This window comes from Besnoitia besnoiti, chromosome III, assembly GCF_002563875.1.
Source record: "Besnoitia besnoiti strain Bb-Ger1 chromosome III, whole genome shotgun sequence".
In the NCBI taxonomy this organism is placed as follows: domain Eukaryota; phylum Apicomplexa; class Conoidasida; order Eucoccidiorida; family Sarcocystidae; genus Besnoitia; species Besnoitia besnoiti.
The window spans coordinates 3,922,433-3,942,330 of NC_042358.1; the positions used below are offsets into that span (position 1 = coordinate 3,922,433).

At 59.9% G+C, this 19,898-nt stretch overlaps 2 protein-coding genes across 2 annotated transcripts; one reads left to right on the forward strand and one right to left on the reverse strand.

Annotated features, from left to right (window-relative positions):
• Window positions 1–3,559: 3,559 nt before the first annotated feature.
• Window positions 3,560–7,649, forward strand: BESB_048230 (uncharacterized protein; the record flags this gene model as incomplete). Its single annotated transcript, XM_029363274.1, has 5 exons — window positions 3,560–3,862; window positions 4,133–4,239; window positions 4,626–4,801; window positions 5,144–5,608; window positions 6,028–7,649. The coding sequence occupies 5 exons, from the start codon at window positions 3,560–3,562 to the stop codon at window positions 7,647–7,649; spliced, it is 2,673 nt and encodes an 890-aa protein (XP_029220640.1).
• Window positions 7,650–8,608: 959 nt separating this feature from the next.
• Window positions 8,609–19,898, reverse strand: BESB_048240 (uncharacterized protein; the record flags this gene model as incomplete). The annotated part of the gene is made up of 11 exons (XM_029363275.1): window positions 8,609–8,923; window positions 9,470–9,619; window positions 9,926–10,029; window positions 10,515–10,591; window positions 11,053–12,807; window positions 13,183–14,344; window positions 14,555–14,662; window positions 15,089–15,899; window positions 16,621–16,904; window positions 17,206–17,337; window positions 18,110–19,898. 11 exons carry the CDS (start codon window positions 19,896–19,898, stop codon window positions 8,609–8,611), a joined length of 6,687 nt encoding a protein of 2,228 aa, XP_029220641.1.

The window sequence follows — 19,898 nt, forward strand, 5'->3', positions numbered from 1 at the left end:
AGCACTTCTAAACTCTAGCACCAGGCAAATCGAACACGGCGTCGATTCGAGCATCTGACCCCTTCCCCCCTCCGCCCCCCCCCCCCCTTCCAAGCGGGCGAAGGGAACCAGAGAAATACCTGCGGCTGGTATTTGCGGGATAGCGTGAAACCGAATTAAAAAACAACCGCAAGCGGCAGGCTCTTCTTGAGTGTCAACAGGACAACAGAAGGAGCAGTGCCGTTGTGCGCATGGTCGCATGCGTGCGATGCTGTGGAACTAGACATGTTCTGTGTTCGCGGCAAATCTCTCGTTTTTTCTGTTGAGGCACCCAAGGACGCACAGGGTAATGACACGAGCCTTTGCACACTTTCCTTCGAAGTCGCCTTGGGCAGGAGACACCTGGGCTGGTGGGCAGAATGAGTCATGTGGGCCTGCGAAGTGCCGGCGCATGCCTACCGAGCGAGGTATTTTCTTCACAAGATAGCCCGGTTTCAGTGTTTCTCCAGCAGGAGATGCGGTTTTCACTCAGCGAGTGCCTCACGAGCGGGCGTTGGTTCCGGTGGAGCTCATCTAACCACACCCACCGGTTATATATCTATATATATATATATATATATATATATACTTTGTCACTATACCAGCAGATATATATAGGTATATACACAGATAAATAGATGGATTCATGTATGTGTCGCTACCACGTGACACGGTGTACGCTTTCAACTAAAGTTTCTGTCACGAAACATGCCCGCAGGGTGTGCTGACTGGACAGAACTCCCCTTTATCTTCGACTTCGCATAAATAAAGATAGGCCTGGCAACTGCCCCTTTGGGAGTGCGACACTGCCTGACGCTGATAGACGCCTGCCAACCAACCCCCCTCCCACCACGCGTTTCGAACGAATACGTTTAACGACTAGGGGAGCGAGCACAAACTGGAGATCTGAAAACTGTCGCCTTTCCCCCATATACACATTTCGTTGAGAGTCGCTTTGTGGCCGACCTGCCTGCTGATAACTGCCTTGTCGCGCACATTTCTTGTTGCCTGTGTCGCATGATCTTCAGCGAGCCAGATCTCTGAGAGTACGAGCAGACTTCCTTGCAGCAGTGGTCGCTCCAAATCAAGCCCCACTTTTTACTAGCGAAATATGCCTGTCTAGTACTGTTAAATTGGCTACTCAAAAATCACAAGTGAAATATGGGGAAAAGGGGGTGTGTTGAAGCCATACAGAACTTGATTGTCTCCAGAAAGCAATCGGCACAGAACTTCCTTGCGCAGCTGTTCTCGCAGTCCGAGCCTGCCATGACCCCTAGTTCTAGCTTCTATACAGTAACATAAATATTGGAGGACAGCTGTGCTGGAGCTACGTATAGATTGCTTGCTGGCTCTGTGACGAGCAGGGAACCCTGCCGATGAGAAAAATAGGCCTCTTAACAGTCAGGCTGCCTCCGCTCCCCCGCCTCCGTCGGGCGAGGCCGCCTCCGTCGGGCGAGGCCGCCTCCGTCGGGCGAGGCCGCCCCCGCCGTCAATTCGTGTCGGCGATAGACAAGGCCTCAGCCACTGACACGGCTGAGTGTGCTTCGTACGGACCTCGCCACCACTTCCAACACGAAACATTCGCTCGCGTGTTTCAGTCTCCTACTTTATCTTCCTCGTACGGAAGTCCTCAAACGCGGGATTGGTCTTGCGTTCTCTTGGGTCCGCGTCTGCCGCGCGGAAGCCGCTTGGATGCGGACACGAATCACATGGTTGATGTCTTGGTGCGCTGTAAATGGTGAGCTGAGTTGGGGCAGACGGCGGTGGCAAATCGAAGTGTCGTGAGACAAGTGACATGTGTCCGCGGGGGGATGAACGTCTCCAACAACCGTCTGTGCGCCTCTCCACAGACAGGAACGAAGGAATACTAACGTTTGCATTCGTCACAACGTCATGATGCATGCACCCCCATACGTACGCACTAGGCCTGCAGGCAGCTCGGCGACATTATGCGTGAGGCAGGGGCCAACAGAGAAATGCGACTCCGGCGGTGACCCTCTGTGCAGCGAGGTGCAGCCAAGAGTCGGCCCGCCGCGCGATCCCTGCCCATGGGCAAGTTCCGCTTAATTACTGTAGCGCACAAAAACTCTATCGACGACGTCTGTGCGAGATAGCTAAAGACAAAACTGCAGCGCAAAGCGGACCTGAGCTACACGCGATCTCGCCTGGCTCCCTGCACACGTGCTGCGGCCTCCATATGCGCACCCGTACCGGTGTGTTTCCGCATCCGTGTGTCCAGATATACGCCTTCAGTCATGCACTCCACGCATCACATTTACACATGGAACGGACGCTCAATACAGAGAAGTGGATGTTAAAATATGTTGTGCGGATGTGCTGGCAGCGGGGCACCGGCGGTCGCCACCCTTGAGGTGGGCACAGACGCCGCCGCGCCTCTTAGAATATACCTACGCTTGAACACGAGCTTGTCTTCCGCTTCCTGATTCGGCTGCCGTAGCTATCCGAGAACTGTGTGTGGTAACTGCCCTTCCACGTCGCCTCTCACGCTGTCGCGGGCGCTTGCCGTCCCGTGCCTTGGCAGATTCGTTAGTGGTGCCCCCGGACAAGGTCATGCCGGCAGCTTTCGCCGTCGCCCGCTATCCCTCGTTCCGTGGTTTTATTCAGCCCCCTAGTGTTCATTCCGCAGGCATTTGCTCGCGGACTCACTTAGGGACGGCGGCTTTACTGTGCGGGTGCGACGCTCGGACCGAAAATCGACTCCACGTTTTTCCTCAGGCACGCTGACTATTGCTCTTGTCTCCCGTCGTGCGCTCCCCCGCTCGCATCTGCCATGACGGAGGGTGCACAGCGGCGCATCGGGGGCTGCATAGGCCGTTTTCTTGTCGTCCTTACTCGCAGCTTCCGATTTTTTCGTCTGCAAGCACGAACGAATGGACAGAGGGGATGCACAAAAGTCTTGTCTCGCTAGGATACCTCGTCTTGCAACCTTCCTGTGCACGCGTGCTCGTTGACGAAAAGATTTCTACTGCCGGAGCTGTTCACTGCGATGTGTGGACGCTAGACGAATCTGAAAGCACATGTGGGTGGCAGACGTTGAAATGACGGACAAAAACTAAAAGAGGCAAGTTTGCCATCCATGCCTTCCGCATCACAACTTAGATGCCACAGGGGTGTCGTTCCTCTCGCGTCAGGGCCCCTTCTTTTTGCGTTCGGCGTCATTCACCTCGGGTGGCCTGCCGGTCCTGCATGTGCTCGTCCGCCTTTTTTCGTTCCTTTTGGCGAAGCTTCCTCACGGTCGAGTTTTCCTGGGAGATCGCCGAAAACACTGTTTCTCTTGTCTTGCGCCTCCCGATTCTGTCTTCAAGTTCCGGAGTGACTGATGACGCATGTGTGCCGCGCCGCGCCTCTTCGCCTTCGGCGTGAAGCCGTGATTCTACTCCGCTTTTCTAAAGAGCGCTGAGCATGCCCCCAGGAGGCCCTTTCTCTTGTTTTCTTCTACACCTGGTCCTGTTTTCAGTCTCCGCGGCCTCATCTGACTTTCTTGTCTCCTTGTTCGCTTTTGGCCTTCCGGCCCGTCGCCATGGAGGGAAGAGGGGGGCCTGTGCGCCGCAGCGGCACAGCTTTGAACGCGGAGCCTTCTGCTCGCCACAGAGGCGACGCAGACGGGCTGCACAGGCGGTCTGCCACCGCCGTGGCTTCTTCCTCCTCGACGCCTTTCGCATCTTCCGCAGCGCATCATCACGCGCACCGAACAGAACAGGACCCCGGCCGAGTCGCTCTCGCTGCAGGGAGGCTGAGGAGCGACGACGACGTCGAGGCTCTCTACGCAGGCGTCGACTTAATCGGTCAAACAATCGAGGGATCCAAAGTCAAATACACGTGGGTAAGGGACCGTCCCACCGCGGACGAGTGGCGTACTGCATTTGCTGATCTATTTAGACGTTGTTACTAAAACCTTGCAGGATAAGTCCATACCACTTACAGGAGTTCTGCCCCACTGGCTATATATATGTAGGTACAGCTATCTATATATCTATTTATATATATCCTGGTGTTCAAGTATATGTTACAGCAGGGCATCTACTACCTTCGTCTTTTTCTGCTCCCATGACCCTCTGTGTGCCTCTTGAGAACGCCGTGTCTGATCTTTCAGCTGCTAACGATAAAGGGAACGCGACACAAAGTCGAGTTCTTCCACTCGAAGATCTCAGGCAAGAAACGCCTCATTCTCGACGGCCGGGTCATCTACGAACAACACGTGTAAGTGCATCTGCGCATTCGTGTCTACGTACACGTGTGCATCTGTGTCCGTTCGTGCGTCTCTCTGCCTGTCTTTTCTACACGCTTTCTTGTGGGGATATGTAGACGACTCAGTTGTAGCGTTGTTGTGTATGTGGGAGTCAGAGAGTGTCTTGCGTCCCGCGCATCTGTTCCGCTCTCTGCCGCACACGTCGCGTCCGATGGAATCTGCATGTCAGCGAGCGCAAATGAGCTCCCGGCGCCTCTGTCTGCTGCCGCCCCGACTGCGGTTGCCCGCATTCCTCTCGGCGGCGACTGTCACCGGGCAGATCTGTCTTCGGCACGCGACCGCCATCTGTTGCGACAGTGACGCGCGTCCGCGGCTTCAACTTTTGTTTCGTTTTCAGCATGCGCGCGCACAAGTTCCTTTACAGCTGGCCTCTGCAGGAGCACCTGCTTTCAGTCGTTTTCGAGCCTGGAGATGGTCACTTTCACCTGACGATAAACGGCCTGCCTTTCTCCTACTTCACGCACCGAAACCGCGTGCAGAGGAACCCTAACCTAGCGGCTCAGGAACGCCGAGGTAAGAAAAAGCAAGACAGTCGAGGAGAAAGCCGCGGCCACGCGCAGCCTTGCCGAGGGCCACGAGGGCTTGAATGATGCTTTGATATCCATACTCCCGTAGCCGTCCACGGTAATCAAAATTATATGTATCTAGCTATATTTATATTTGTCTATCTATCTCTCTATCGTTCTATATCTGTCTACCTATCTATCTATCAAGCTGTATTTGTCTGTCTATCTTTCGATCTATATCTGTCCATGTATCTATCGATCCATATATGTATTTGTCTGTCTATATGTATGTGTATCTTTCCGCGACGCTCCAGCTCGGTGCCTGTCTTCTGCTGCGCGCTGTTTTCAGCGCGAACGTCGGCATACGCCTCCGCTGCCTCTTGCTACTCGGCTGACGCGTGCCACGCCCCGCCGGCGGCGCCCGCCCCTCCTCCGCAGCCGCACGCTTCGGGCGCATCAGGCGCCTCTTCCGAGACCGGCGCAGGCGCCAGGCCCGCGCGCACGCCTCCTGGTCACGCCGTCACCTCGCCGCCCACGTCGCTGTCCTGTTCGGGCGCGGTCACGTCTGGCGAGAGGGCTAGCAGGCTGTCCCGAGAGCGCGTCCAGAGAGGAAAAGACGGAAGCTCTGCGGCGCACGTGGACGTTGCACCGGGCGCGCGGAGGGCGTGCAGCGACAGCAGGCCCGCAGCGGAGACGCGAGATGGCGAGGAAGGCCGCCCCAAAGAAGCGACACGCGAAGGAACGGAGACAGGAGGCGCAAGGGGGTGCGACGCGGCGCTCGAATCGCAGAAAAGTGAAGAAGTCGATCTATTTGGTAAACTGCGAGCTTCAACACATCGATCTGTGGTACCGCTGCGGAGATCCAGGCTGACGGACATATATATTTTGTATGTATGTATGTATGTATGTATGTATGTATGTATGTATGTATGTATGTATATATATATATATATATATATATGTATATGATTCCGCGCATAGCGTGTAATGCGCGTGGCAGGGTTTCCCCCTTCTGGTAGAACGGAAGCTCTTCGTCTGCATATATGCAATATTCGTACATATACGTATGTATATATATGTATATACGTATATATATGTGTTTTCTTGCGTATATGTCCAAACGATTCTGCCTGCGTTTCGCTCTCTGTCCTTTCGCTCAAGATTTCTGTGTGTATGAAAGTAAACTGTGCTGTGCATGTAAGTGTCGCTGACGGTCTCCTGCCTGGCGTTCAGATCTGTTTGGGGCGACGGAGGCTCCGCCAGCGCGCGACTCTCTCTCGCTTCCTCTCGACGACGCCGCGGCTGTTTCGTCTGTTTTCGGCGGAGCGGAGACTTTGATGCCCTCGCTTGGGTCGCTGCCGCCTGCGCTCTTTGATCCCGTCCCGCCTCCTGCTCAGGCGAAGGACGCCAAGTCTGCGGGCCTGCCCGCACCTCGAGCGTCTTCTTCGCCTTCCCCGGCCGCTACAGGGGGCTCCTCTTCTGGGCTCGTTTCGTCTCCATTTTCTTCTCTTATGGGCACAGGCGAGGTGGAAGGCGCACCTCCCAGCGGCAGGCGTGCATGCGGGCCTCTGGGGCTGCTCACGCCAGCGGCGGCGCAGCCTGCTGCTTCTTTGCGCGCGTCCTCGTCTCCCTTCGCCTCTGCCTCCCCGCTCGCCGCTGCTTCGAGCCCGTCGGCCTCGCTCTTTTCTGCGCCGTGCTCTGCAGCTTCAGGCGCAGTGTCCAGCGCGCCGAAAGGCCTCGGCAGTCCTCTGGTGGAGCCCTCGCTCGCCCCAGCCCCTCGGGCGTCGGCGTCCGCTCCGGCGGCGGTTTCTCCTTCGCTGGCGCCGGCGTTGCTCCCGCCGTTTGCCGCGCCGCCTTCGCGGTCAGAACCTGCCGATGCCGCGACGCTCTGCGAATCGAGCGAGGCGCCCAACGGCCCCTTCGCGTGCTTTGACATCCACAGCGCCACAGACCCGCTCTTCCCCGCTCGCGCTGCCGTCGCGCAGGCCCGCGCGGCACCGCCATCGCCTCAGCCGCCCGCGGCAGCGTCGCGGAGCGCCGCAGCCTCGCTTCTTCTGCTGGGCGAAAACGGAGACGACAGCGGCGCGTGCGCGCCCCCTCGGTTCCCGAGCTCGCCGCTCGCGCAGACGGCGGCCTCCTGCTCCTCGTCGCCCTCCGCCTCGGCTTTCGCAGGGAGTCTCCCGCCACGGCGCGAGCTGCCGGCGCGCCTTGGAGAAGTCTGCGCGGCCGTCTCGCCAGACCCGGGGCGCGAGACGGATGAACGCCTCGCCCAAAACAAAGGCGCGGCGTCGCCCACGAGCGGCGCGGACCCGGGGGGCGCAGCGAGCACGCCGCAGCCCGAAGGGGCGTCGAATGCTGCGCGGCGGGGCGTCGAGGGGCGTAGGCAAGGAGCAAAGGACTCGCAGGCGGACAGCGCCGGCAGCAAACCGACCGCGCGAGCCGATCCGCTGCTGCTCATCTGGGAAGAAGCCTTTCGGGGCGATACGGCGAGAGTCCTGGCAGACCGCGAAGACGGCAGCAGCGGCGACCGACATGAGGGTCAGGCGGAGGGCCTCAGGCGGGGCGAGCCGGCCGGCGAGAGACGGGAAGAAGAGGCGAGGCTTTTTTCGTCTTCGGCGCAGGCGGCGCTCGCGAGTCAGCTGGACTCGGCGACTAGCGAGGGGAGACGTGAGAAGCGGCAACAAGCGGAGACGCAGACCTTCGTGTTCCCCGGGGGCCTGCAGCCTCCCTCGCGCCTTCGCGCGGAGCCGCCGAGAGAAGACGACACTTCGCGGCGGCAAGACGTGCCCGATGACCCCTTCGCAGGCCTCATGACCCTCGCAGGCGAGAAGCTGGACATCCATGCGAACTTCTAGCACACAAGGCTGCGACATCGCTGACATTGTGAAAGGCGAAGTCGGTCTCCACGCGTCACGCGCGCCTCGTGGGAATCCAGCGAGAGCGCCAGAACAGCAAGGGAGGGGGTTCCTCTGGGTCAGCTTCGTGCGTCAAGCGCGAGGGCTGCTGATGAGAAGGCTTTCTTGACTACGCAGTGCGATTCGATCGAGAGGAATTTAAGGCGCTGGCGCTCGCGTATTGTCTGCGTCTCGCGAACTCCATTCAGAGCTAGCGCTTCCTCGCGTGTCGATGTAGGATATAAATCGCGTTGGGTGCCTGATGGAGCATTTGTTTCCTGCGCTACCTCGCCCGCTGCGCTAGGAACGGCGCTGGCTTCTGCAAAGAGCGGCGTGTGCGGTCCATGCCCCGCCCCTGGGGGACGAGAAACCCTTAACCGGAAGACAGCGCTGTACGTACACTTGAAGACCCACGGCGAGAGAGCGTCGCGCAGCCCTAAATCTCAAGGAGGAAAGAAGCTAAAACAACGGCGGCAGAGCACGGAAGTGCAGGGGCGCCTCTGCGTGCGTTCTCCATTGCCACACGCAGACAATCGCCGATATCGATTGCAGCTTTGCAGACGTGCATAAATATATATATATATATATGTCACTGCCTATAATTGGATATATGTGTATATATCTTTACATGTATGTATACATATGCGGGTATAAGTGCTTATCGGCGTGCACTGCGCTTCTGTCGCGTCACAGTGAACTTCGCGCCAGATGGGCTAGTGGAGATTCGCCCGGCTACGATAATATATGTATCTATGTATGTCTATGCGTGTTTTTTCTGTCTGCCACCCCTTCGCGTACGTTCATAGAGCGCAGACAGCCCGAGCCACAATTCGCTTTTTTCGCGCTGTTCACTTTTGTCGGGTTTGGGCGCCACTCGGAAGTCCAGTTTCGCCTTCGAGACGTTCTCTGGATTCTTCCTTTTAAGTTTCCGAAGCGGAGGCCGGAGCCCTGGGTGAGCTCTCTAAACTCTCTAGCGGATCCTGGAGACTGTCTCGCAGTCGAACCCTCGCGGTGCCGCTGCTGTGGAGATTGAAAAAGGGGGAGTGGGAAGCAAGAAGTCCATCGCGAAAGCGCTTGACTCTGCCCGCAGAGCGCGCGAGCTTGAGCCCCGAAAACCGCTGTCCTCGGATGAGCGTTGTTCCTTTGGGCAGCACGTGAGCCTCCTCCGCAGGCGACCCGCGCAAGGCTTGCGTAGGCGGCCGTGAAGCATTGAAACGACAAGCGCGGCCTGGGGCCTACTAGCACCGCAAGCACATTCAAAAGACAATTCAGAAGCAAATGGCCCGCCGTCGGCTCCGCACATCCTTATGTAGAGACCGTGCACAAATATAGGCCTCTGCATGCGGTCATATCCGACGGCGTGGGGGGAGGGGGAGGGGGGGGGGGGCCGGAAGGGGTAGGGGCTGCGCACGTGTTGACCCCAGTGGAGCACACGCTTGCAGCAGATGCGCATAACGCGAGGCACGCCGTAGATCGTCTGCTGTTTGGAGTGTGGCCGCGCGTTCGCGGCTGCGCCAAACAGAAGCTCCACGCTCGGGAGAGACGCGCCGGCGAGCCGGAGACGCAGCCTCTGCGGACGCAGTCCTGCGGACGCAGCCTCGCGTGTGTCTGGTTTTTCGCGCACGCGATGCAGAGTCGCGATTCGGCGAAGCGTCCAGGGAGTTCAACCTGAGCGTCTGTGCGCGCTCTGACGTTGATGCTTCAACGTTTCTTGCAGGGCGTCACCGCGAGAAGAATCCTGGCAGAAAGCCGGAGGGGATACCCATATCCGCAGTTTTCACCTCGCGGTCTTTCTTCTCTCGCAGCTTGGGCCGCGGCTTCCGAGCGCCCTGTTTCGGGCGCGCCGCGAGGTTCGCGCCGACCTGCGCCGCGACCATCAGATTCGTCACGCGATCCTGGCTGTCGTGACCACCGAACGCGTAGAGGCAGTTCTAAAAAGCAAAAAAGGGCAAACCATCCGTGACGCGAGATGCACCGGAAAACGGCACGCATTTAAAGACCCGTCCATGCAAAAGCGTTCCGACAACTATCGATATAATTTTCTATATATAATATAGATATAAATCTATAGATAAACGTATATAGATATATGAGTATAGATATAAATGAACAGAACCGCGCGCAGTGTAAACAGATATATCAATATATATATATATATATATATATGTGCTGCGGGGGACAAGAGAACGCTAGGAGATGGAGCGGCAAGTGAAAATGTTTGCTGTTTTGCGGCTTACGTTTAAGACGAGGCCGGCCGCGAGCTCCGTGCGTGGCACGCGGACGCCGCCGAGCGAGATGCTGACCCACGTCTTCGTGGGAATGTGCAGTCGATACAGCGTCGCTGAGGAAACAAAAAAACTCGAAGAGCGTGAAAGGCCCAGAAGCTACAAGCTAGAGGGAGAGGCAGTAAAGCGCTGGGGTGGAAAAAAGGCCAACAGATTACGGTCTAGCTGCCTCGCGTTGCCTGTTGCTTTGCAGTCCTGTCGTGCGACCCCGCTACAATTCACTTCCTGCCATCACTCGTGGAGCGTCATCTACCCTTCGCTCTCCTGCCGTTCCTCGCCCTGTCCCTGAACCTTTCCTTTGCTCAGGCCTGTCCTAGAGCTTCACTTGCGTGCGGGGGGTATCTCCAAGATCAGATCTCAATCGCTGTGCGGCTCGTCGCGCGTCCTTCGATGCCCTTCCCCTCCTTCCTGTGCGTCGAGTTTCTCGCTCGTGCATTTTTTGCTTTCTTTCGTCTGCCCTCCACACCCCCGGTTCGAAGCCCGGCTTGATCTCACTTTTTGTCAGTTTTAACGTTTTTCTCATGAGATCACCTCGACTTACACATGCAGCACAGAGCTCCGTCCGCGCCTCGGCCGCCGTAGACTAGCATGTACGCACCCACGACGGCCGCCGAATGTCTGCGAAACGCAAAACAGCCAGTCCTCGCACCGCGGAAATCAGCCGCTGGTACCCTCTCCCGTGCGGTTCGATTCTCAGAGAGACGCCCGCACAGCCGCACCAAAATGTGCTAGTATTCCGCGCGCGCCTGTCTAAATGCATCTACACCTGAGAATGCGTTTCAACTGCGGAAAGCGAGAAATACCGCGCCGCTTTTGTGACACAAGCGGAGGATCCCCCTTTCACTGATTCGCTATACGCACACTCTAGAGGCCTGACTCTCTCTCTCTCTCTCGCAGCAGACATTCTCTCTGAAGGGATACGGACGCACGTGGAAGCCACTTCGCCGGCTCAGGAGGCCTCTCTCGCCCCCAGGCAACGAGAGCTCGCATCTCGGCAAAGCATGCGTCTAGGGCCTGCACTCAGGCCTAAAACGCCCTCCGCTCAGTCCTTATTCTCATGCGTTTGTCTAGTTACTCACCGAATGCGTGGCGACGGTTTGTCTCCGGAGGCCTCGCACTTCACCCAGACGTTGCTGTCGACGTAGTACTCAAAGAGCGCATTGGAGATCTCTGCCGGAGTGGCTGCCTCCCGGGGGTCCAGCCACAGCCGCTGCCAAGTCGTCAGCTTCGACCACCGCGAGGAAGAAGACACCAAAGAGGACGGCGAGCCCAAGGCGCCGGGAGGGCCCCCGACAGGGCTCAGAGGCCCAGACGCCGCTGAGCTTCCTGCAAAGCCGGAGAAACTCGCGCTTTCTGAAGGGAGAGATGCAGACGCTATGGGAACGCGTCCATCGCCTGAGGTCTCTTTTCTCGCGTCGCCTTCTCCGACTGGAAAGCGCTTCGGCGCCTCTTTGGCAGGCGACGAGGGCGCCGCGGCCTCGCGGTCTCGGCTTTCGAGGCCTCCCGCCGCCTCTGGGGTGCGCTCGCCCAGGAGGCAGAGTTCGTCCTCTTCGAAGTCTTTTTCACGCCTCTCTTTCTTCTCTCTCCGTCTCTCCTTCTGCCTGCCGAGGGACGCACGGCCCCAGCTCCAGGTCTTCCCGGCGGCGGCCGAGGCGCCCGCGGGGAAGCCCGCTCTCAGCGCGCCAGAGGGCTGTTTTTCGCTCTCAGAGAGACGCTCGTCTTTTTTCTCCTTGGCAGCCGCGGACGAGGGCCCTCCACCGGCGGCACATCCCACCAGTCCACCGAAAATCAAGACTACGCGGGCGAGACTGCGCTCGGCAGCCTCGACGGCCTCTGCGAGGCTGCCTTTCTGCTTCTCAGACATCGACGCGAGGCAAGTACACAGCGGCCGAGGGGCGTTCTCGGGAGACGAGAACGACGGCGGAACGCCGCAACGCGGCGCCTGGGGTCCCTCATGTGGTTGCGCCTTCTCTTCGGCGCTCACTGCATCGTGCTTCTCGGCGGGCGACTGGCTAGGCCCCACGGCCTCGTTCTCGGCGCCGCGGAGCGACGACGATGCCGCAGGGGCGTCAGTTGCCGCGCGGTGCGCGTGCTTCCACGAACACGGAAACGGAAGAGAAGAAGAGCGCGCCGACGCAGAACGAAACGGCGAGCGCCGTGAAACAGAGACTGTCGCCGCAGTGATAGCCGCGGACTTTTGAGCTGCCAGCGCGGCGCCGCGCGGATCGGCTAAGCAGTCCAGCCACGCGAGACGATTGCCGGTCTCCCTCGCTGCCCGCGCCTCGCTGCCCTCCCCTCCTTCTTGACGTGCGTCTCCCGCGGAGCTCTCATGCAGAAGCTCCGCTCGCGAGTCGCCCTCTTCTTCGCGCTCATCTCCCTCTCCTCTCTCCGCCGCGGACTCGTCGTGTACCTCTCTTTTCTGCTGCTCTTCAGCGCCGCGGTCGCCGCCCTGAGTGTGCGTCTGTCCTCTGTCTGCGGTTCGTTCAGCCTCTGCGGCCGCGCGTGCGTCTGGGGCGCTCGCGTCCCTCTCACGCGTCGGCGGCGCGTCTGCAGCGGGAGAACGCGGCGGACGCGCTTGCGAGTCTGGGCGCCAGTCTGCTGCGCTCGCCGGCGCGCGGCACGCGCATGCACGGTGGCCTGCCGGGGGGGACAGACGAAAAACTTCTTGAGAGGCTGCCTCAGTGAGTCCCGAGACGCATGCTGTGTGGTAGGCGTGCCCCGGAGGAGCGACCGACGCAGAGGCGACAAACCAGAACTGCGGCGGCGTCATCCAAGACGGAGACACGGCGCTCCACCGCCGCGCCTGCAGATCAAACAGCCAGACGTCCTTCAACCTGCAGAAAAAAACGTATCCAGCAGAGAGCAACAGTGAGAGACCGCGACGGCGCAGCGAGCAGGAAAGACGTGGGGACCCTAGCCTCGAAGTACCACCGGTCTCAAAGCACATAGACATGCACGCATACATACATACATACATACATACATACATACATACATGCTTACATACGTACATGCATACATACGTATATATATATATATATTCATAGGTATAGACGAAGAGCAAGATCTAGATCGAGATATGAAGAAAAAGAAAGATACATATAGATAAGTAGATATGCAAACAGATGCATAATATGCGTTTGTGTAACTCTTTTTGGTCTCAACGTTGCGAGAAAGTGAGGGCTTTGAGCCATCCCTGCGCGACGCACAGTTGATTGTTTTCTCCGATTCCTCCGTAGAGAAGCAGGCCTAGATTTGATTTGCCGGTGCCGCTCTGCGGAAGGCTGACGGGGCAGAGGACGCAATCTCGCCGCTTGGAAGGCACGCTCGGCTTTCCGCTTCTCTCCGCCTTAGGCGTCCGCGTCTCGCTGGCACTTGGCGGGGGGCCCTCGTCGCCTTCCGGCGAGACGGGCTCCGCAGCAGGCGAGACAGCACCAAGAGGGCTGACTGTGTGACAGGCGACGTGAGGCATCGGGTCGGAGGGGACTGCGGCCGCTGCCTCGCAGCCGCCGCAGGCATCGGCGCTGTCGCCGCCTCCGCTGTCCCCGTCTCCGCTGTGGAGCCCCAGCGTCTCTTCGGCTGCCCCGTGGCAGTCGGATTCGAGGCCAGCCAGCGGCGCAGGAAGGGACGACGAGCACGACGCCGGCAACAGGCCACACGCGGATCCTACACGCGCGTGCGAAGAGGCCGCTGAAGAAGCACGCAGGGGCGCGTAGGTGACCAACGAAGACGACGCGGGTGAAGCAACAAATGAGAGCGATGGAGACGGGGCCCGCGGCGGGCAGGACGGGGGGGCGAGAACGCCGGGATGCGCAGGCCTCCATACTTCGTCCTGCATGTCGAAAATCCACAAGTCGTTCAGATACTCCACCGCGAGCACCCGCGTCTCCCTCTCCTGCGCCTCGTTCTCGACGCGTCCCCCCGTTTCGCCCAGCAGGGCGAAAGCCTCGTCGAACGACCGCGCGAGCGGCTCGCGGTCGCGGAGGGGCACGTCCGGAGACGCGACCGCGGTCGCGCTTGCCGAGGAGAACCGCGAGAGCAGACTCCCTGATCGAGAGGAAACACGAATCGACGGTGACGGCGACAAAGAAGGCGACCGCGCGAGCTCGCGCGGGAGCCCAGCGAGCAGCGGCCGCTGGAAGGAGCGGAGCGAGCGCAGCGCCGAAGCAAGTGGCGTCTCCGAAGACCGCGCAGAAGACGACGCGAGCGAGAACGTCGAGGACGGCAGCGAAGCCGACGCGAAGGAGGCGCCGCCAAAGAGGAAAAAGGAGGAGAGGAAGGCGCACGAAGCCGCGCCGAAGCGAGCCCGCGGCGACAAGGCGAACGATGCGGGGTCCTCCAGCGAAGGCAACGCCTGCCAGTAACCAACTCCTGAAGCAGCAACAGAGAACATGCACACACCATGAGGCGCAGGCAAGAACCACACGAAGAACGCACGTCAAAAGGGCAGCCATTTTACAGGACTGGCGGGACACTGGAAGACGACGGAATGGAGAAAGAACAAAGCGACAGGCTGCGCAGACAGAGTGCGAGAAAGCAAAATGCCCGCGGAGCGCAGACAAGGCAGGCGTGGAAACTCACTGCGGCCAGGAAGAGCGACCCCCTGTGGAGGCGGCGCGGAGCCTTCGGACCTGATGGAGCCCGGAGCCAGGCGTTGCTTGAGGAGACGCCGTTCGGGCTCCGGCTTATCTGGAAAAAGGAGAAAAAACAAAAAATTCCGCAGTTGGGGCAGAGGACGCACGAGTCATGACACAAAGTAAGAATGAGGTGCGAGCAACGCGTGGAGAAAAGTGAGACCGGAGGTGCCCGCCTCGGGCGCTGCGCGCTTGCGAAGCAGGTATGCCAGACGCGTGAGAAAACGTGAAAGCGAGAGAGCGCAGCCCGCTCCACCTGGCGACGCGACAGACAGCTTCAAAGTCCCCTCGCTACCTCCCGCGACGCAACGAACACAACAGGAGAACCCGCGACTCGCCGACGCCGACGCCAGACGCCTGCAGGCCCCTTCCTTTATGGCCGCCTCGAAAAGGAAGCAACACAGAAAAAAGGAGACCGAGCGCGTCCCCACCACGGGGCCCCGGCCGCCGCACCGGCCCGCAGCCGAGAAGCGGAGCCTACCGTATTTTCGAACTCGCACTTGGTCGCCAAACCGAATGATCCTGGCGGTTCGCTTCCTCGTCTGGCTCGCGAGAGCCGGGATCGGGCCTGCGTCCGCGTCGCTGTCAGGCATTCCGCCGAGCTGCTCCTCGCGCTCGCGCGCAGCGGCGGATGCGCAGGTCGCTCCCGGCGTCTCGGGCTTCTCAGAGTCGTTGATTGAGGTGAATTCGTCGAAGAAGAACGGCGCGTGGAGCCCCACGCCGTTCGCTTCCTTCGCTTCCGCCTCGCGGGCCGACGGGCTCGTCGCATCGCCCCTCCAGGCGGCGGGCGAGGGCGAGCCCGGGAAAGGCCCAGGCGGTGGCGACGAGGCCTTCGCACTCCAGGGGCTGTCGCCGTGGGCGAAAGGCGCCAGGGGCGGCTGCTGGAGGTCCCCGGGCCGCCGCACCGCTGCATCTTCCGCGCCGTTTCCGGCCCCGCTCTCCACCTCGTTCTCGCCTCCAAGCCCTTTTTCGCTGTCTCTCCCGTCGTGGGCGCGAGCGGCCTTCTCGCCGTTCGCGGCCTGGGGGTGCGCAGCGTCCTCTCGGGCTCGGCGGCACTCTGCGCCGGCCTGCTGGGTGACGTCGGTAGGCGTGGAGCCCCCGGAGACGCCGACGAAGGCGGCCTGCAGGTCCTCGACTTGTTCGAGGACGCTGAGGAGTTGCGGCGAACGCAGCAGCTCCTCTTGCCGCAAGAAGCACATCGAAATGAACTCCGCGTCCGAGGAAATCCCCGCTCGCGTGTGCAGATGCGGATTGAGCAGTTCCGCGCAGAAGTGGTGCAGGCAGTCGAATGTCTGCGGAACCGCGCAGAGGTCACACGCAGAACGCCTCCCAGATGAGAAAACGGTCTTGGGAAAGCGTAGCAACGCAAGCGACGCGGGTCCCTCAAAAAAATAAGGCGCCAGGGCCTTGACATACGCACATATTTCTACATATCTATATATTACTGTATATATCTGTGCTTGTGTCAGGGAGCGCCGACGTGGACAGAAGCATCTGGCAATCAGAGTCGCGGACGACGCCCCGCAGAAAACGGAGGGCACATGAAAAAGAGGAACTGATGCGTGCGTGTCCGCTCGTGCGGAGGTGCCGCATAACGCTAAGCACCTGCGTTTTCGCTAGCGCGGTTTCTGCGTGCACGTGGTTGCAGGTCAGTCTGCGGATACTACTTACGCAACAGCCAAGCTCTATGTAGCTGGCTGTGGTTGTAGATACATATATAAACAAACGAAATAATCATATAAACCTAGATAGATGTGGACATGTGCAGGAAGCAATAGAAAAGCGCCAGAAGGTATATGGCAGAGCGCCTGGGCGTGCTTGGCGCCCAACTACTGGGCAGCGTTAAAAAGTTACTAAAATGTATAAAAACTACCATCTTTTGTGGAGCGTATACTACGAGTTGGGAATGATGTTGGCAGCCAGTGTTGTCTGCCGACTGCAAAGTGAGGAAGTGTCATGACCATTTGCGCATGCATGGAGAGAAAACCCCCCGAGTTCTGTATCGTGGCGTACCTCGCTTTTCTGCCATTCACTCCTCAAGCGCTCGGTTTCAGCAATGATCTTCTCATAGCTCCACGAAGTCTCCTCGGCTGCTGTCTCCTCTCTTCGAACCCTAGCGTCCTCGCTCCCTTTATCGGTGAGCGTGCCTCTCGCTGACTCGTGCGAGTTCTGGGCTTTGTCGTTGCCTTCTCGCTGCAGCAGCTCGCACGCGCGCAAGAGATCTCGAAACCCTTCATCGAGGATGTCAAGCACGTCGCCAACTGAGGATGAAAGCAGCCAGACGTGGCGCTGAGCCCCTGAAAAAGTACCCGAAGAGAAAACGTAAAAAGAAACGAAAAATCCGCTCAGCGCACCCGCGAGAAAAGAAAGGAAATTTGGCAGCACGACTCCCGACATGAAGCACGCGTGCCGTGCACCGGACTCAGAAGCTGCCCTCAACCACGCCGCTAGGAAAGAAGAGAAAAAAACACAAGGAAGCGGGATCAGCGATGCCGAATGAACACCAGACTTCCGCGTCGCGTGAGCGAGGGCGAGGCACAGAGGGGGATGCAGAGTTCGTGAGATGAGGCGGCGAAAGCGAGACCTCGAGGGACTCACTGAGAGACAGAAACGAGAACTTGAAGGTCTGCGGCAGGCAAAGGCCGTTCGCATCGAGGCCGCCGAAGAAGAAAAACGCGTCACCCCATGCCGCCGCAGCGCTTGCACAACGAGGCGAGGGCACCTCTCCACCTAAAAACAAACATCCGAAACGCCGCGCGCGTGCTCATCAAGATTCTTACCCTTCATTGCATCCCTCACGCAATTACGACCTGCTAATTAATATATCTATAGAGAGAGACTGTGAAATTCATGCATACATACGTACACATACCCTACATACAAACATACAATATCGACGTATTAAGAGAGATATGGCGATATTGGCTGTGTGTGGGTCGCAAGCATTTCTGGAGAAAAGGCGAAAGACCGCACAGGGTGATTGATTTAGCTACGCCCTGAATCAAGCCGCGCTCATCTTTGCTCCTGGAAATCTCGTGTGCATATCCCTTCACCTTTCCGCACAGAACGCGCGTGAATGGAAGCGGATGAAGACAGGGGCACACCCGTGAGCTCTAAATGTCAAAGCAGGGAAAGACACAGTCACGCGTTTCCACTGCGTGCAACCCAAAAAACAGCCGGCGGCGCGTTGCAAAGGGAAGGCCCGTACGCGGTTGAGATAGCAACCTCTCGCGTTGCCTCGCGCGACGTTCCGCGCCTTCCGCAGAAGGAGAGGAAAGGCTACTCAGGGGGCATGCGATGCATGTGTCAGGGTGTCTGCTTTCGCTGCATCGCGGCGGCGTTTTCCTCTTTAGCGCTCGCAGGTCGATCGAAGGCGCGATACGCCCACACCGCAATACGACATAGAGCGGAGTTACTCACACACACTCGGCGGTATGGATTTATCTCGGGGCGGCCTTCCAGTCAAATAAACAGCGAGTGTGATCAACGCAACTGGGCGTACCTGTGCGAACGAACATCCACTGAGCAGACGGCTGAAGCGCTGTCGGCCGGGGTCCCTGCGTGGGCGCGAACGGCTCGCCGCGTTTGTTTTCGTTCTTCTCCGCGCCTTTCCCCTCCAGCTCCTGCGGGAGCGCACCGGGCTCGCTCTCCGTGTCGCCCTTCGCGCGCCTGGAGTGTCCCCCCGCCGAAGACCCCGGCGGTGACGAGTCGGCGAGAGGCTTGGAGCGCGAACGCCCGTCTCTGAAGAAGTTGACGCCGCGCTCGAAGCCGTCGCTCGTTTTCACCGGCGCGGCCGCCTCGTGGAGGCTGAGTTGCGCCTCTTCGCGGTCGCTGGCGGGTCGGTTCTCGCGTGCGTCGTCGTCCTTCGCCAACTGCGTCTCGGCGCGCTCTGCGTGCGCGAGTGAGGTTGCGGCTGACGCCAGGCACGACGAAGGCGGCGCTAGCGGCGGCGCGAATGTGGAGGGCGCCGCAGCGGGTGGACACGCGGAGCCGCGCACGGGCTTCAGCCTGCGAGCCGGAGAGAATAGGGGCGAGACAGGCGGCGTCGTGGAGGCGTCCCGCGGCGTGGAGAGCGCCGATCCGAAGAGAGAAGCCGAGTCGGGCGCCGGAAGCTTCACGAAAGGAGCCAAAAGCGCCTGAAGAAGGCGGCCTCCTTCGGCAAAACTCTCGCGCACCTGCGGGCGCAAACGGAGCCCAGAGAGCGGACACGCGTCCCCCGCCGGCACGCTCGCCTCGCCCGCAGCTTCCCAGGCTGCTGGCCTCTCGGCTGACTGTTCAGACGCAGGCGGCTCGGGCGGCGCGGACGGAGAGACAGAAGCGGCATCCGCAGCCGGCGGGGGCGCAGCGGACACAGGAGCCGAAGACGGCGACGAGCCGCCGCAAGACGCCATGGCGGACGCCTCTACGGCGGGAGGCCGCAAGGGTGACTTCGCGAGGCTCTCCTTGTCACGGGGCGCGGCGCCTTTGCTTCCCGCTCCGAACGAGCGCGAGAGCAGCCGCGCAGACGTAAACTCGAAAAAGGCGATGCGTTTCCGCTCGCTGGCGTCCTCTTCGTGGCGCTTCTTGCGCCCTCCAAGCAGCTCCCCGGTGGCGGACCTCGAGAGATCCGGGGCCGTCGCAGAGCGCCGGCTGAGTCGCTTGTTCCAGTAGCTCTTCAAGCCTCTCCCCCTCCCTTCCGCCTTTCTCTCAGACTCGCTCCTCTCCAGCGGCCCGTTCGTGCACCCGTCCACGCGCCCCTGAAGAGGCGACACCGCCGCTGTCTGTGGGCTCGAGGGCGCGCCGCAGGAGCTGGAAGGCTCAGTGGGCGCTCTCAGGGTAGCGGCATCTTTCGAGGTCTCAAAACCTTCAGAGGACAGCCTGCCCGCGTCGCCTCGCCGCACACCGAGGGTGCCCGGCGGCGCCGTCGTGCTGCGATTTCGCGCCCGCAGACTGCGGCAGAGCGGCGCGAGCGGCGAGGAAGGAGGCGAGAAAAGAGAAAAAGAACGAAAGGAGGACGCAGGCGACGCCCGCGAAGACGCAGAGGCAGGCGAAGGCGAGGCAGATGACGAGCGCGCAAGAGAGGACCGATGAGAAGAGGACGCGCGCGGGGAGTCGTGGGAAGAAAACCTAGACGATTGACTTCCCTGAGGAGAGTTCTCTCGGCCGTCGCCGTCGCGCCTCTCGGCTGCAGCGGAGACAGATACATCTGCTTCCTGCATCCTTCCGGCGGACGCGTCGCGACCGTCGTCGCGTTTCCTCTCTGCGTCCGTGTCCACGCCCTCGCACTCATCTTCCGCGTCGTTGCCCTTCAT